The sequence below is a fragment of the Rutilus rutilus genome, assembly GCF_951802725.1.
Source record: "Rutilus rutilus genome assembly, chromosome: 24".
NCBI lineage: Eukaryota > Metazoa > Chordata > Actinopteri > Cypriniformes > Leuciscidae > Rutilus > Rutilus rutilus.
The window spans coordinates 6,792,354-6,808,606 of NC_140228.1; the positions used below are offsets into that span (position 1 = coordinate 6,792,354).

The 16,253-nt window shown below is 37.0% G+C and overlaps 1 protein-coding gene across 2 annotated transcripts in view; it reads left to right on the forward strand.

Annotated features, from left to right (window-relative positions):
* Window positions 1-16,253, forward strand: part of agap3 (ArfGAP with GTPase domain, ankyrin repeat and PH domain 3) — a 168,129-nt gene that overhangs the window by 142,156 nt on the left and 9,720 nt on the right. For both annotated transcript variants that reach the window (XM_084399593.1, XM_084399592.1), the window contains exons 14-16: window positions 6,829-6,983; window positions 7,105-7,195; window positions 7,769-7,991. In XM_084399593.1, coding sequence (XP_084255719.1) covers window positions 6,829-6,983; window positions 7,105-7,195; window positions 7,769-7,991 — 469 coding nt within the window. The remainder of the gene's footprint in view (window positions 1-6,828; window positions 6,984-7,104; window positions 7,196-7,768; window positions 7,992-16,253) is intronic.

Genomic DNA, 16,253 nt, shown 5'->3' on the forward strand with positions numbered 1-16,253 from the left:
CTTAATTTGCATAACTCTAAGCGTACTATTAAATCACTAGTAGATTGACAGTAAAGACGTTTAAAATGTTAAAGATGATTTCTAATTCAAATAAATGGTTTACACAAAAATTTGAAGCATCACAACTGTTTTTAAAATTGATAATAATAATAAATGTTTCTGGAGCATCAAATCATCATATTAGAATGATTTCTGAAGGATCATGTGACACTGAAGACTGGAGTAATGATGCTGAAAATGCAGCTTTGCATTACAGGAATAAATTACGTTTTACAACGTTTTCAAATAGAAAACAGTTATTTTAAATCGTAATAATATTTGATAATATTTCAGTTTTTACTGTATTTTTTATCATATAAATGCAGCCTTGTTGAGCCAATAAAAAATCTTATCAACTCCAAACCTTTGAACATTCTGTAAATGCAGAAAGAATAGAAACATGAATGAATGATTGCAAGGGCCAGGAGAAGAGGAGGAGAGAAAGACTGTGGTTTTAGATGTTGTTATCTTTCTTTTATTGTAGCGTATTAATTAAGGTAAGTTGTTTCTGCCCTCTTTGCCTCCAGTCCCTCAGATTGGATTTTAACTGGATGTAGTCAGGCAGAACCTGCTCGGCTCCGTCTCATTACTGCTAGTTTCTGAACACCAGTGGCTGATTGGGAGCTTGTGTTATTGCACATTTTACATCAAGAGACCTCAGAGTCTGTTCGTAATTTTTTAGTTACGCGCATTTTCACTTTTATTCTCTTGGACCTACACTACCAGTCATACGTTTGGGACACACATACAAATGCTTTACTATGACTATTTTTCTGATTTTTGAATTAAAGTCAAGTCATCAATACTGTGAAATAACACATGTGAAAGTATGGGAACAACCAACAAATATTAAAATGATCTTATATTTGAGCTTCTCCTTCTGTCTAGAATCTAGCTCTGCTCATTCTGGAGATTCACTCAACCAGCATCATGAAGATGCTTTTAAATAGTTTATATTTAATCAAATTTAAATGAAAGAAGTACCAGGTTGGACCCTCTTTTGCCTTCAGAACTACCTTTATTCTTCATGGCAAAGATTCCACAGGGTGCAGGAAACATTCATCAGAGATTTTGGTCCATACTGACATGATGATGCTGAAGATTTGTCGGCTGAGCATCCATGATGAAATCTCTCGTTCCACCACATCTCAGAGCTGCTCTATTGAGTGAGATCTGTGACTGTAGAGGTCGTTTGAGTTTAGTGAACTCACTGTCATGATCAAGAAACCAGTTTGAGATGATGTGAGCTTTGTGGCATGCCAGGTTATCCATCAGAAGATAGGCATCAGAAGATGTGTACGCTGTGGTCATAAAGAGATGGACACGGTCAGCAACAATGCTCAGGCAGACTGTGGCGTTTAAACGATGCTCAATTGGTACTAAAGGCTCAAAGTGTGCCAAGAAAATATCCTTCACATCATTACACCACCAGCAGCCTGAACTGTGGATACGAGGCCAGACGGATCCATGCTTGACCAGACCATCTGAATATCTAGCTCTGAATATCTCTATAAAGAGAATTTGAAGTGTTGTGTGTTCAGAGATGCTCTTCTTCTCCAAGGTTTGATGTGTTGTGTGTTCAGAGATGCTCTTCTTCTCCAAGGTTTGAAGTGTTGTGTGTTCAGAGATGCTCTTCTGCTCCAAGGTTTGAAGTGTTGTGTGTTCAGAGATGCTCTTCTTCTCCAAGGTTTGATGTGTTGTGTGTTCAGAGATGCTCTTCTTCTCCAAGGTTTGAAGTGTTGTGTGTTCAGAGATGCTCTTCTGCTCCAAGGTTTGAAGTGTTGTGTTGTTCAGAGATGCTCTTCTGCTTCAAGGTTTGAAGTGTTGTGTGTTCGGAGATGCTCTTCTGCTCCAAGGTTTGAAGTGTTGTGTGTTCGGAGATGCTCTTCTGCTCCAAGGTTTGATGTGTTGTGTGTTCAGAGATGCTCTTCTGCTTCAAGGTTTGAAGTGTTGTGTGTTCGGAGATGCTCTTCTGCTCCAAGGTTTGAAGTGTTGTGTGTTCAGAGATGCTCTTCTGCTCCAAGGTTTGAAGTGTTGTGTGTTCAGAGATGCTCTTCTGCTCCAAGGTTTGAAGTGTTGTGTGTTCGGAGATGCTCTTCTGCTCCAAGGTTTGATGTGTTGTGTGTTCAGAGATGCTCTTCTGCTCCAAGGTTTGAAGTGTTGTGTGTTCAGAGATGCTCTTCTGCTTCAAGGTTTGATGTGTTGTGTGTTCAGAGATGCTCTTCTGCTCCAAGGTTTGAAGTGTTGTGTGTTCAGAGATGCTCTTCTGCTTCAAGGTTTGATGTGTTGTGTGTTCAGAGATGCTCTTCTGCTCCAAGGTTTGAAGTGTTGTGTGTTCAGAGATGCTCTTCTGCTTCAAGGTTTGATGTGTTGTGTGTTCAGAGATGCTCTTCTGCTCCAAGGTTTGAAGTGTTGTGTGTTCAGAGATGCTCTTCTGCTTCAAGGTTTGATGTGTTGTGTGTTCAGAGATGCTCTTCTGCTTCAAGGTTTGATGTGTTGTGTGTTCAGAGATGCTCTTCTGCTCCAAGGTTTGAAGTGTTGTGTGTTCGGAGATGCTCTTCTGCTCCAAGGTTTGATGTGTTGTGTGTTCGGAGATGCTCTTCTGCTCCAAGGTTTGATGTGTTGTGTGTTCGGAGATGCTCTTCTGCTCCAAGGTTTGAAGTGTTGTGTGTTCAGAGATGCTCTTCTGCTCCAAGGTTTGATGTGTTGTGTGTTCAGAGATGCTCTTCTGCTCCAAGGTTTGAAGTGTTGTGTGTTCAGAGATGCTCTTCTGCTCCAAGGTTTGAAGTGTTGTGTGTTCAGAGATGCTCTTCTGCTCCAAGGTTTGAAGTGTTGTGTTGTGTGTTCAGAGATGCTCTTCTGCAGACCTCTGTTGTGGCTATTTGAGTTACTATTGCCTTTCTATCAGCTGAACCAGTCTGGCCATTCACCTCTGACCTCCGGCATCAACAAGGCATTTTCACGCACTGCTCACCGGATATTTTCTCTTTTTTTGAACATTCTCTTTAAACACTAGAGATGGTTGTGTGTGAAAACCCCGATAGATCAGTAGTTTCTGAAATACTCAGACCAGCCCGTCTGGCACCAACAACCATGCCACGTTCAAAGTCACTTAAATCACATTTCTTCATCATTCTGATGCTCCGCTTGAACTTCAGTAGATCGTCTTGACCATGTCTACATGCTTCCGTGTGATTGGCTGATTTGATATTTGTGTTAACAATCAAATTGAACAGGTGTACCTAATTCTGTCAATTCAGTCAAACATGCAAACTAGATTTGGTAGTATAAAATATCTAGTTTGCTAGTTTGAGTTAATAATTTATTGACTTTTGTGCTTTTAATTGCTTTGAGTAAAACATCAATAATCTGTAACCTAAAGAATTGTGCATTTGATGGCAGTTGTATTTGAAGCTAACATTTTGATTAGTTCAAAAATAGGAATTATTGATCTTGACATACAACAATTCATTCAATTCATTTGACATCAACAGGTCATTTTCTGAGAAGTGAAATTGTCAGGTGATTTTCCTTTTGACTGAACATTTTGAGTTTAAATGCTATGCAAGTTAAGGCAACAAATGTTTTTACATTGCTTCAACTCATCAAAATAAGTTAAGCACTTTAAGCACGAGAAACTTTTTTTCATGTTATACAAGATTCAACTAATTTAGTTTAATGTAATTTAAATGACTTAAACATCCAAGTTGATTGTACTTTTAGGCAGAAACTTTTTTTTTTTTTTTTTTTTTTTTTACAGTGTAGATTTTGAATCCCAGACAGTATCTCAGAACTCAAGAAATAAACTTTCACACTCCTTTTTTATTAAAGAAATAGTAACAATTACTGTAATTTTGTGTGCTGCTTAATAGAGGTGCGCGGATGGGCTATTATTGCATCCGCAACCGCTTCACAAAACTCATCATCCGTCCGCCATCCATCCGCACCAACGTTTTTGACCAATTTTCAAACCTGCACCCGCCCGCCATCCGCTGATTGGTGTATACATATATTTTTCATTTGATTGGTTCAACCGCCCGCCACCCGCCCGAATTTAATAAAAACATTATTTTTCGTCACGTCATCCGCCCGATCCGCGGTTTATCCGCAGAGTCCGCGGCTGTAACCGCCAACCGCGCATCTCTACTGCTTAACAACTAAAGCACAAAAATAATTTGCCTTTGCTTTTATTTTCTGTGGTTTCAAACATCAGAAACAGATTTTTTTTTTCTTCTTCTTTATTATAATTCCACATTGAAATTACCTGTTGTAATGGCTAATTTATCAGATGGCCAGCCAACAGAGTAATTGTTTGTGTTCGGATGCAGAGGTGTATAATCATTTGACAGTGGAATGCAAGATAATTGTTTTTCTGTTCATAATAGCAGACAGGAGAGAAACTATATCACAACAGCCAGAATGTTATCCAAATACAATACATTCCCTTCTGTGATACTAAATTATGAAACGATAGCATTCAAATATGATGTTTGCACAATTTGTTCGTTAGTAAAAACAGAAGTTTTGAGTGTTTTAATTTGTGCCAAAAATGAAATATGTTCCCTTATAGGGTTCTTGACTCAATTATAAAGAACACTTTATGCCGAAAAGGTTTTGTATAAGGAGAAATAAAAGAATTAATTACAAATAAATCTATAAAATTATCCATTATGGGAACCCCTATAGGTTCTATGTATGAAGCGCCTGACAGACCCCTTTAATGTTCTTTATAAAACCTTTCTTCTAGGAGTGTAGGAAACCTCCTAAATGAATTCTAGCCACCTTTGTTCGACATATTTATCCACATTGTGTATCCAGGCTTACGCTTGTGGTTCATTTCCAGCAAAAAGAAGCATGAAATGTAAACAAAGAAGAGAGATCAACTGGGGCGACGGACCTTCACCCTTTAGTCCTTGATTTAGACACAAAGCTGCTGGCTCTGTATTGATCCCTGACCTGGAGTCAAGTCCCGTGAATAAATCGGGTAATTGAGGAGGGTGTCAAACTAATTGGATTGTTGCCATTCGCTTGAGGCCAAGTTCTCTGCTGAAGTGAACGGGAGTCTTTTACAATGATACGCATGTGTTGAGCGGATCGGTTCAAGTCATCATATGGAGATTATTGATTGGAGGTGAGAGTAGACGGAGATCTATATGCTTCACATTCAAGATAAACCGCTGCCTTAAAACCTTACTCAACATCATTTCATTTGAATTTAAAGTTGTGTGCATAGTTTTTATGGAAGGCTGGGCGTATGATGGTAGAAGTGTGTCATCTGGTAGACATTTTGCTGTTTTGTTTATGGTAGATATATTAGATACCGAGCGGGACATGCCTCAATGTACCGTTTAACAATAATTTGTGACTTTTGGTTTATGTCCGTTAAGTAAAAAAAAAAAAAGTTGCTTTCATTTATAAATTATGTAATTCATTGGACCATCAAAAATAGACATTAAATGCATAATAATAATAATAATAAAATAAATATATAGAATACTTGTTCAAACATGGATAAAAACATTGAATTTTCAGCTTACATTATTATAGCTAGCCCTGTTTTATATATATATATCACAGTGTGGAAAGATTTAAATTAACAAAGAAAGAAAAAAATTAACAGGGTTGGCACATGACCTTGATACTTCATGATAATTTCTCTAAAAATGAGACCTCAATAATGTGTTAATGATCATTGACGGTGGGCGTCAATAAATGGTGTTATTTTGTGCATTTTAATGCTAATAAACGGCCTTTATTCTGCAAAACTACTGCAGTGATTGAGTCCGTGAACTTCTTTTCGCCTCATGCAGCTTCATCGGCCGCAATACTCGCGTGTGTAATCATCGTCACGTACACATCAGAGTAATCATGGTTTTGAAATGAATGTTGAGCAAATTGCAGAAATGATGGTCTGTTTTTCACCTCTCGCCCCTCATTTGAGCTCCGGAGGAAACATTGCAGTACCTCGCGTGTGCTTTTGCGATGTGGAAATTACTGTGACCAGAATGATTAACCCACATTATATTCTATTTAGGCAGCTGCAATAATAATGAGTCTTCACTGGTAATGAGATAAGTACTCTAATAGATGTATTTACCTTTTTAATCACTTGGATTTTACGATGCTGATGAACAACAGCAACTGACACTAATCGCAGATACCCATAATGCACCTTGGATGTTGGCCATTTAAATGTTTGTGTTTGCAGCCTTCAGTGAAGATGATCTCTAACTTGGAAATTATGGCATAGACAGTATATCCTTGTGTTTTTATTTAATTTTATCTACAATTAAAAGTTTAATGTTTTGTTTAATTTGAATTATTTATTTATTTTTATTAAGATATATTTACTTTTTATTTTCAATTAATAAATATATATATATATATATATATATATATATATATATATATATATATATATATATATATATATATATATATATATATAATTTTATAAATATTTCATATAGTTTAGCATTGCATCATATAACCAGGCTCTTATTCATGAAAATGCTTATAAATCATTTAAGCACAATAAGACACAAAAGAGAACGCCAAAAGTCGAGTATCCTCGCAAGCACAGTCTTAAATGAGTTAAATAAAGTCTTGAAGTGTTAATAATTATATATCAAACATCAAATATCTTCAGATAATTGTGTAATGAAGTTGTGCCATGTTTAATAACATTTTTGCTTTCATTGTGGACCCACAAATCATTTGCACAGACATTCTTGTCGTTTTCAGAAGCGATCGCTGTGTATAACCCATCTCTCATTTGGTGTGTTTCAGAGCAAGAAGAGTCCTTTGAGTTCATCATTGTGTCGTTGACGGGTCAGATGTGGCACTTTGAGGCTTCCACGTTTGAGGAACGAGAACTCTGGGTGCAGGCCATCGAGAGCCAGATATTTGCCAGTCTGCAGTGCTGTGAGAGCAGCAAGAACAAGGTAAGATGGCATTATGTAAATGTTGGTACCATGGAAATAGGTTAATATTGTTTTATGCACACTCAAACAAAACCCCTCTGCTCTCTCCACATTGTAATATCTGAATTGTTATGGCACGTAGTCTCGATTAGGAAGCCAGAGTGATGCATTGACCATCCAGTCCATCAGGAACGTGAGGGGAAACAGCTTCTGTGCAGACTGTGACGCCCCCAGTGAGTGAGACTTTGTGACGGCACCCATTTCTGAACGTGAAGCTAGTCTCATTTCATTAGATATTTGCCATAATGTGATAAACTACATTAAAATATTAAAAAATAAAAATAATTTTAATAATTTTTGTTTTGTTTTGGATAGTTTCACCCACATTTGTACAAAATCCCAGTCTGGGATATGGAGTAGTTCACTCAAAAATGAACATTTCCTGATTATTTATTCTCCCCAAGATGTGTTTTTCTTTCTTTTTTACAGCTGACGAGAAATTTAGGTTTTGGAGGAAAACGGTTTTTTTTTGGTCTACATTGTACACCATTCACTTCCATTAGATAGAGAAAATCCTGGAATGTTTTCCTCAAAAACCTTAATTTCTCTTCAGCTCAGTAAAGAAAGTCATATACATCTTGGATGGCCTTGGGGTGAGTAAATACTCAGGAAATATTCATTGTTTGGTCAACTATTCCTTAAAGGTTGGCATAGTCATTGCTGAAAATGACCCATATCCGACCTTGAAATGTGTCCAATGCCGATTTGCTATGGCACACTGAAATGTAATTGTCTCTGACCCTCAGATCCAGACTGGGCTAGTCTGAACCTCGGCGCTCTGATCTGTATCGAGTGCTCCGGGATGCACAGGAACCTGGGTACACATCTGTCCCGTGTGCGGTCTCTGGACCTGGACGACTGGCCGGTGGAGCTCAGCATGGTGATGACTGCCATCGGGAACGCCATGGCCAACAGCGTATGGGAGGGCTGTGTGGAGGAGTACACCAAACCCGGGGTAGACAGCACCAGGTGGGTTCCCTGTCCGAAGCATTAGCTGGAAGTCAACAAATGCTCATGACCAGATTCTTTTGTCCCAGGCACCATGAATTCAAGCGACAACTCTGATTATAATAGATTATAAAGTTTGTTAACTGTCAAATTATTTTTATTGTTGCGTTATTAGCCAGGTTTCCATCCAGTTTGCTAGCAACTTTCCTTTTGATTCACAAACATCTTCCCGAACTTGTAATGAGAAGTGTTTCAAAAAAAGAAGCTTTAAGGGCTTCCTGTGGTTTTCAACCCAAAAAAAGGTGGTTTAACGTTTAAAGATGAAATTTTTATCATTATTATTAAATACAATGTTGGCCTCATTGTCCAGCAATACAAAGATGCACAGCAAACCTGGAGCTTTTGTAAAATCACAGGTTTTATTTTGGTACCTTATTTTGTTCTTTACAAAACACTTTTTCACAAATTGTTTTTTCAATAAAACACTTAATCTTGAAACTCAACTGAAACCATAACTATTGACTTAATACTAAATAAATAATTGCGTACACACTAGTTTGCATAGACTAATACCAAATGGCAGCTCGTCTGGTCGATTTTAATAATGTTTGGAGTTGGACTTCAAGTTACATGAAAGTTAAATGAATTAAACGTTCTAAGAAAGTTTTGTTTTGCATCGTTTGACATTAAACAAGGCAGCTTTAAGTATTAAAGAAAGTGAAGTGTAGTATTGGAAGGGAAGAGGTTACAATGGACTCTTTGTTCAGGGTGTGGAAGCATATTCAAGTAAGCCTTGCATCCAGTGTCAGTTATATGATCAATGACTGAATTGTGTCAAAGTGTTCACCCAATCATCGGTCCATTAGTGCTGTTTGAAGAAGATGAGATGCTTCAGGAGATAATAGGGTCCATAGACCATTGTCTGAAGCTGCTCACCTGCTCTGGTCCCAGGCCATGTCTCGAGGTGTTTCCCCCCTTTAAGCCTGACACGCGCTCTAACGTTCCCAATCTGTCTAATGACCTGGAGAAAAGAGTGTTTTTGGTGGCAATTAAGGACACTATTACAGTCCCAAAGCACTCCCCTTGGGGCTGAATTGAGAGCTCTCAATGGCTCTGACAGCTATCCATCACTCAGGGGGGGTGTATCAGTCACTCCTGAGGGTATGAATCCAGTCAGACACCTTGACACCACCTGGCCTGCCCGCCTGCTCTAATGCATCATAATGGACGACTGATTTTAATGCTAAAGCATTAGCTGCTGAACTGGATCATATGCCTTTATCTGTTTGATCAGGTTGAGAGATGCTATTGGATGCTATTTTTTTTTTAAGTTTACAGCGCATAATTTGTCATGCATGTTTGTGTTACGGACATGAATGATGCCTAAAAGTATGTGGCTTGATGAGGAGAGATGTGCTATTACTTTTCTAAGTGATTGGACTGGGGATTTTCGCCTTGAACACCAGCACCACTCGGGTTATCAAAATCCTGTTTGCTTTTATGCTATAGCCAATAACCAATCAGATGACCAAAAAAACAAAACAAAATTTGATGATGATGATGATATGGCAATACAAATGAATTAATTCCTTTAGAACTAGCATCTAAAAAGATATTTAACAGAGATTATATAAATATATATATGGTAACATGTCCTTGTTACATATGTTACATGTACTTACCATAGTAATAACAGTTAATTATGCATAATTACATGCATCTAACCCTCAACCAAATCCTAATCCTACCCTAGCCCTATAGTAAGTACATGTAGTTAATTACTATTACTCGGTACTTAAATATATAATTACACTGTAACAATGACACCTTAAAATAAAGTGTAACCATATATGTTATTGTGCATCCCTAGTTTTTTATGTTTTTATGTGTTTTTTATGATCATGTAATGACGATCAACAAAAAAAAATTGGATTGCATTTGCAAAAATATCAATTTTTCTATCTATAAATATCTATCGACTGACTTAAATGTTTATATACTTTGTATACCTGCTATAATATCTGTTTACAAGACAGTGAAGTGACCTGCTGCTTCATAGTGTGCAAGACAGCATCAGGATTTCCCTCAGTGGAGAGCGTGAACAAAGATGTAACAACTGCCCTACAAAAGTGTGCGCGGCGCAGATAGCATGTAAAGGAAGATAGCCCTTTCGATCTACTCCCCACCTGGGGTGCTTCAGCTTTCTGTCTCTGTCTGTCTCTCTCTCTCCGTTCTTTTCTCTCACTCAGCGGCGAGTGATGGCTCACAGTTATCTATTGAGTGGTTGGCGGGCTGCAGCCGAGTGCTTTTGACTTGATGAAAGATTATTGATGCTGATATCCCCCCTCACACTTCAGTCGTCAGGACGGGCTCACTGCCGGAGGAGGGAATGTTTTTCATTGTCAGGAGAATCTGATGGTTCACGGCATCCTCCATTTCTCCCGTTCTCTCGCTCGCTCACTCATTCTCTCACCCGCTTGGACAAAAACTGAAAATCTCATTACCGTCATAACTGATTTTCCTTAGCCAAAGAGTAATGGGTGAAACATGGTGTGTATTTAGAGTGCACATTTGTTCAATATGGAATCATCAGGTTGCATTTGTTTAATTTTTTTTTTTCGTCATATATGTGTGTATGTATATGTATGTATGTATGTATATATGTATATATATACATGCATACATACACACACGCACGCACACACATTATATATATATATATATATATATATATATACAGTGTATATATATGTGTATGTGTATATATATATATATATATATATATATATATATACGTCTCAGATTTCCTGAGTCACAGTCTCAGCGCTTGTTTTTTTGGTTCATGTTGGTCATTCACTCATTGGTATGAATGGGTCATTTGGACGGTCAATTATATATGTATCATCAAAATGTCGTTTGACATCAGTGAGATGAGTAATCGGGCTCGTTTTACTGTGGTGCAGTCAGGCAGGATTGATTTAACTCTCATCACGGAGGTGAAAACTAACATCCGAGTGAGGGTGACAAGTCTCAGTGTTCTCCGAGCTCATTTACAGCCCTGATGACTAATTTAAACCCCATAACACAAGCCATGCGCGGCTGTAATGGGCTCTGGATTACTTGCGTACACACTTTCCCATGAGCTAAACACAAATAGTCAAATGTGAAAAAGTCTTACACTGTGGGATCAGGATGAAAGGCAGCCAAATATCCCTCCGCAGTCTTAATGAAATAAGCAGATTTTTACTATTATTAGCTAGGTTGTATTGCTACTTAGTAATAGAACTAACAAGTTGATTTAGACTATTCTAGATCGCTGTAAAGTTTGGCATCTTAAGCTTTTATTTATCTTTTTTTTTTTTTATGCTGTCCAGTCGCTCATAATCATTATTTATATTGTTTAAATATTTATATATTTATACATTTTTTATTTATTCTGCTTAAGTACTTCATTATCATTATAAAAAATGTAGTCAGAGATTTTGTTTAAATGTATTTTTTCATTTTTTGTTCATTCAGCACGCAAAGTGTTTGTTATTAATGCTGTCTAAGCTCTCATGAAGGTTAAAAGTTGTAGATTTTTGTTTTACTTATTAGTGCAGTATTTTACTTATTCATATTTAGTATTTATTTTACTAGTTTATTCTATTTTTATTACAGTACTGTTGTTTTGTGAACCCAAGTAGGATAAATTCAGTTAAATTCAGTAAGTCATATTTCTTCAATTCCCTGATTTTGCCCTGTATTTTAGCATAAAATCTCAAGCATTATTACATTTTCTCCCTGTGTGAAGTTAAAACAGCCAATTTTAATTTCCTGTTTAACTAAACTAAGATTTGACACGCATGGAATCTCAATGCGTCTCTCACCTGCTGATGTGTTTCCAGCCGTTTTAATTATAAATATTGTTTTAATTATTGAGCAGCGTCAATCAATCATGGAGCTCTGTAGGTAATCCGTTAACCAGATTGATAGATTTATGATAGATTTGCTCAGTTTTGTCACGAATTCTTGCGTGGCCATCAATCTTGCGGTGTGGAGAGAGCGGCGCTGCAGAGGTTGGCTCATCCGAGGCTGTTTGGGCTTAAATTAGAAATTGGCAGTTGTGTGTGTTTTCGTGTCGACTCTAATTGCCTGGCACCCGTGTGCCACAAGACTGAGAGAATTCTTTCAGCTGTTGGTTAGACGGGACGCTGACGATTCACACACGTGTACGGCTTTGATTTGAATCGCTCGCGTCGCTTACGTCATATTATTGCTTTTACAACTCCGTTTAAACTACGTATTATGATCTGGGGGTTCATCAACAAACTAATTAAATGCGAAATATGCGTCTATATTTGTATCTGTATCCGAGTTATTATAGTCAACTATAACTAAAACCATAAATAAACTCTCATTGCTTGAAATTAAATCAATGTTAACTGAAATATTTTTTAATATGGTACTATAGCTATTAGGCAACATTTCTAATTTTCAATTAGTTTCACTTAAACTGAATTAAAAATGTATTCAAACTTTTTTTTTGATACTAAAATGACACTGATTTGTGTCTATTTATATATAATATAAGATAGATATATAGTCCCTCTTTATTTTCCTCTCTTTATTTTCTTCTTTTTTGCTCTTTTGAGGCCAGACTGAAAGAGATAACGATTGTGTGTCTTCACAGTTTCTATCACACACACACACACACTCAGACGATGCCCTCCGGCCAGAGCAGGTAATAGCTCTGATGATCCTCCAGTTTGTTTCAGAAATAATTTGCCGTTGCGTCTTCGCCACGGGGCAGTGGCACTAATACAAATGAATCACTTCACTAACCTCTTTCCCCTCTTACACGCCGTCAATCCTTCCTCTCTTTCCCACCTGTCCTCTCTCTCTTCTCTGTTTGCAGGACCTTCTCATCGTATTTTCACTCTCTGTTTTTTGACCTCTGTTATGGATGGGGATGAGTTTCTTGATCTTCGTGTTTTATTACGTTTGATTTGAAGAATGATGCTCTTTTTGCAAGCCAAAGTTTTATTAGCCAATCAGGTGAGAGAGAGAGTGTTTGATTGACAGCTCAAGCCCGTCCTCAGTCAGAGTAACAGATCCCTGACAGGTTGATTAGAAAACAGAATGATGTTTGATGGCTTATAGTGTTTGAAAAGAACTATATACAAAAATAATAACAACATTTTTCTTCTCAGTATTTAATTTTTTGTAGCAATAGTGCAATTTACAGCATTTCTATCCTATCTATTTCTATTTGAATTCAGTTTCACGAATCGACCGTAATTATAAATACATCAGCACATGTAACAGGCGGGTTGCCTTTTATGACTTAAAATACTGGAATGATAAATGTTTGACATCATGAATTGCTTTTGCTGTCGCACATTTTCATTTTCCCTTCTAGCTATGAAAATATGTTTTGCTTTCTTGTGGCGCATTTTTCAGAGTATTGTTTGTGCTATCATAGCCTGCTGCAGAAAATGTATTCAAGATAAAGAATATCTTTATTTTTGAACATTTTACAGTGGTCAGATGATTGGATGCGTGTGGTTTTTGTTTCGTTTTTTTATTGCTAATCTTTTTTCTTATAAAAATCCATAATCACTAATGAAAATCGACAAAGAAATTGAAAGATCTATTACCAAAAAAGTGATGTTTTGCACTATTTTAGCTTCACAACACAGACTAATTTATAATTAACTTGACTGAACTTATATGTTAACGATTATTATTATGATTATTAATTTTGCTGTCTGTAGATAGAAGTCTCTTTTGCTCACCAAGGCTGCATTTATTTGATCAAAAACACAGTAAAAACAGTAATATTGTCAAATATTATTTGTTTTCTACTTGAATATATTCCTGTGATCAAAGCATCATCACTCCAGTCTTCAGCGTCACATGATCCATCAGAAATCATTCTAATATGATGATTTGCTGCTCAAGAAACAGTATTATCAGTGTTGAAAACCATTGTGGAACCTGTCATACATTTTTTCAGGATCTTCGATGAACAGAAAACATACTGTCAATTCTGATCAATTGAATGCATCCTTGCTGAATAAAAGTATTCATTCCTTAATACACACAAAAAAAAGTAGTTTGTACACTCAGTTTGAGGATTGAAAACATTTCGCAGACAATCTTTAGCATATTTTATACAGAATATGTTTGAAGAAGAGCTAGACTCGCATGGTAGAAACCTTAAAGCTCTTTGTTTGTGAATCTGTGTTGTGCCTGTTAAGTGTTTAGTACATGAAGCGTCATTGATAAAAGTGAACTACACACTGACACTGTCTCATTGCAAACACTCCCCCTCTGTTTCTTTCTCTCTTCCTGCCTCTCTCTCTCTCTCTCTCTCTCTGTTCTTTACAAACACTCCATCCCTGCTGTTCGGCTCTGCCCTCCCCTCTGTTTGATGTGTCTTTTGAGAGTTTCAGGGGGTTGTTTTGTGTTTGTGTGTGCCGGCGAGCCCCCTTCCTCTGAGCCCCACTTACCTCCATGAACCCATTCACTTCCTGGTCCTGCGCTCTGATTGGTCGTTAGTTGAAGAAGGCATTCACCTTCCTCCACGCCCTCGTCATTTCACTTGCATGTCCAATTGCTTTCTGGCCTTCCCGGAGAGACGCCTCCCCTCGAGTGTGCGCTACATAGGGACCCTTCTCATAAATCCCTGTGTGCTGTTTAGTCTGGGTTGAGTAATTGCCCTGTTGTTTCTTCCTCCGTATTGGAGTGCATTCATGTGTTCCTGATTCTCTGGGCCAGCCTACAGGAATCATTTTCACGTTTCTGTGATCATTAGGGTCAGGTGATGCTAGAAAAGCTCTTGTAAAAGATACCTCACTCCATATACACCATATATGTTTAGGGTTTTAATTGTGTATATTAAAGGAAAAATAAAAGCGAATTCACTCACTGAACTTCATGTTAATGTGACTAATTGTGTGTGTGTATAAAAAAATTAAATATATATATATATACACACACATAGAATCACACAATTTAAGTATTTTATTCATATGTTATTATGATATTATATTTAAATGTTTATTGGTATATTTCAAAAGTATTTATAATGAAATATATTTATATTAATTTGATTAATTTAATTTGTCCTCCTGTGTAGCTTTGGTTATGTCAGTAAATCATTAATTAATTACAATAATTAATTAATTAATTGATTTTCTATTTGTTTGGTTTTTTATTAATTAATTTACATGATATTTATATATAATGTAAATAAATACATATAAATTAAGTGAAATATGTTGATAATTATAAAATATTTATAATTAAATGTATTGATGTTTAATATATCAATAATATTTGTTTTTATATTTCCATTTTATTCAGTTTTATTGTTTTGTTTAAAGATAACCAAACCCTTTTTCCTTTACAATAATGTGTGCTGATCAATAACGTTAAGACATTAAGAAAGTAAATGGGGTCAGTACTAATTTCATGTTGACTTTAATGATTTATTATTGAGTGACATTATTAAGTGCTAATTTTATTGTTGTTCTCTTTGAAGCAGTTAACAGCATTTAAAGTCAAGTTGGGTATAAAGAGTATTTGGTCTCCTTTTCAGACTTATAGTCTCTCTCACACTCGAGTCCCCCGATGTCCCCCAAGCAACCCTGATATCCACTGCAAATATGTGTGTACCAGTGTGTGTGTGTGTGTGTGTGTGTGTGTGTGTTTCCTGAATGTGGTTTTCTCCCCCTGCAGAGAGAATCTTCCCTCCATCTCATCACTCTTTCCTGGCCTCCTCGTCCCTCCCTCGCTTTTGACACGCTAAAGCTGCACATTTTATTTTTCTTCCTCCTGCCGAGAGGAAGTGTCTTTTCATGGCTTCTCGGCTTTCTCCCATAAACCCCTCCACACAGTGCCCTGTGTTTGGATTGGGTCTCCATTTCAAACAAAAGTCTGAGGCGGGATTACCAGCCCCTCTCTTCCTCTCTTTCACACTTCTCCTTTCAAGTGGCAGTGGCCAGGGGTATTTGAGAAGCCTGTTGCTGCTTCTGAAATCTTCCTTCTTCCTTTTCAAGGACAGGTGACCATAAACTGACTCAGAGAATCTTTAAAGGCTTCACAAAGGGCTGCAGACAGAAATTATTTGGATCAATTGCATGTATGGATGCTCAAATACATGCAAATTAATGTTTAAATCCTCCCCCAGCTATCCTGATAACTGATGTCATCTCAGAAACAGAAACAGTTAAGCAACTTTCATTAATCTGAGTCGCACAGAGCAAAGCAATAGTTCACCCATGAATGGAAATTGTC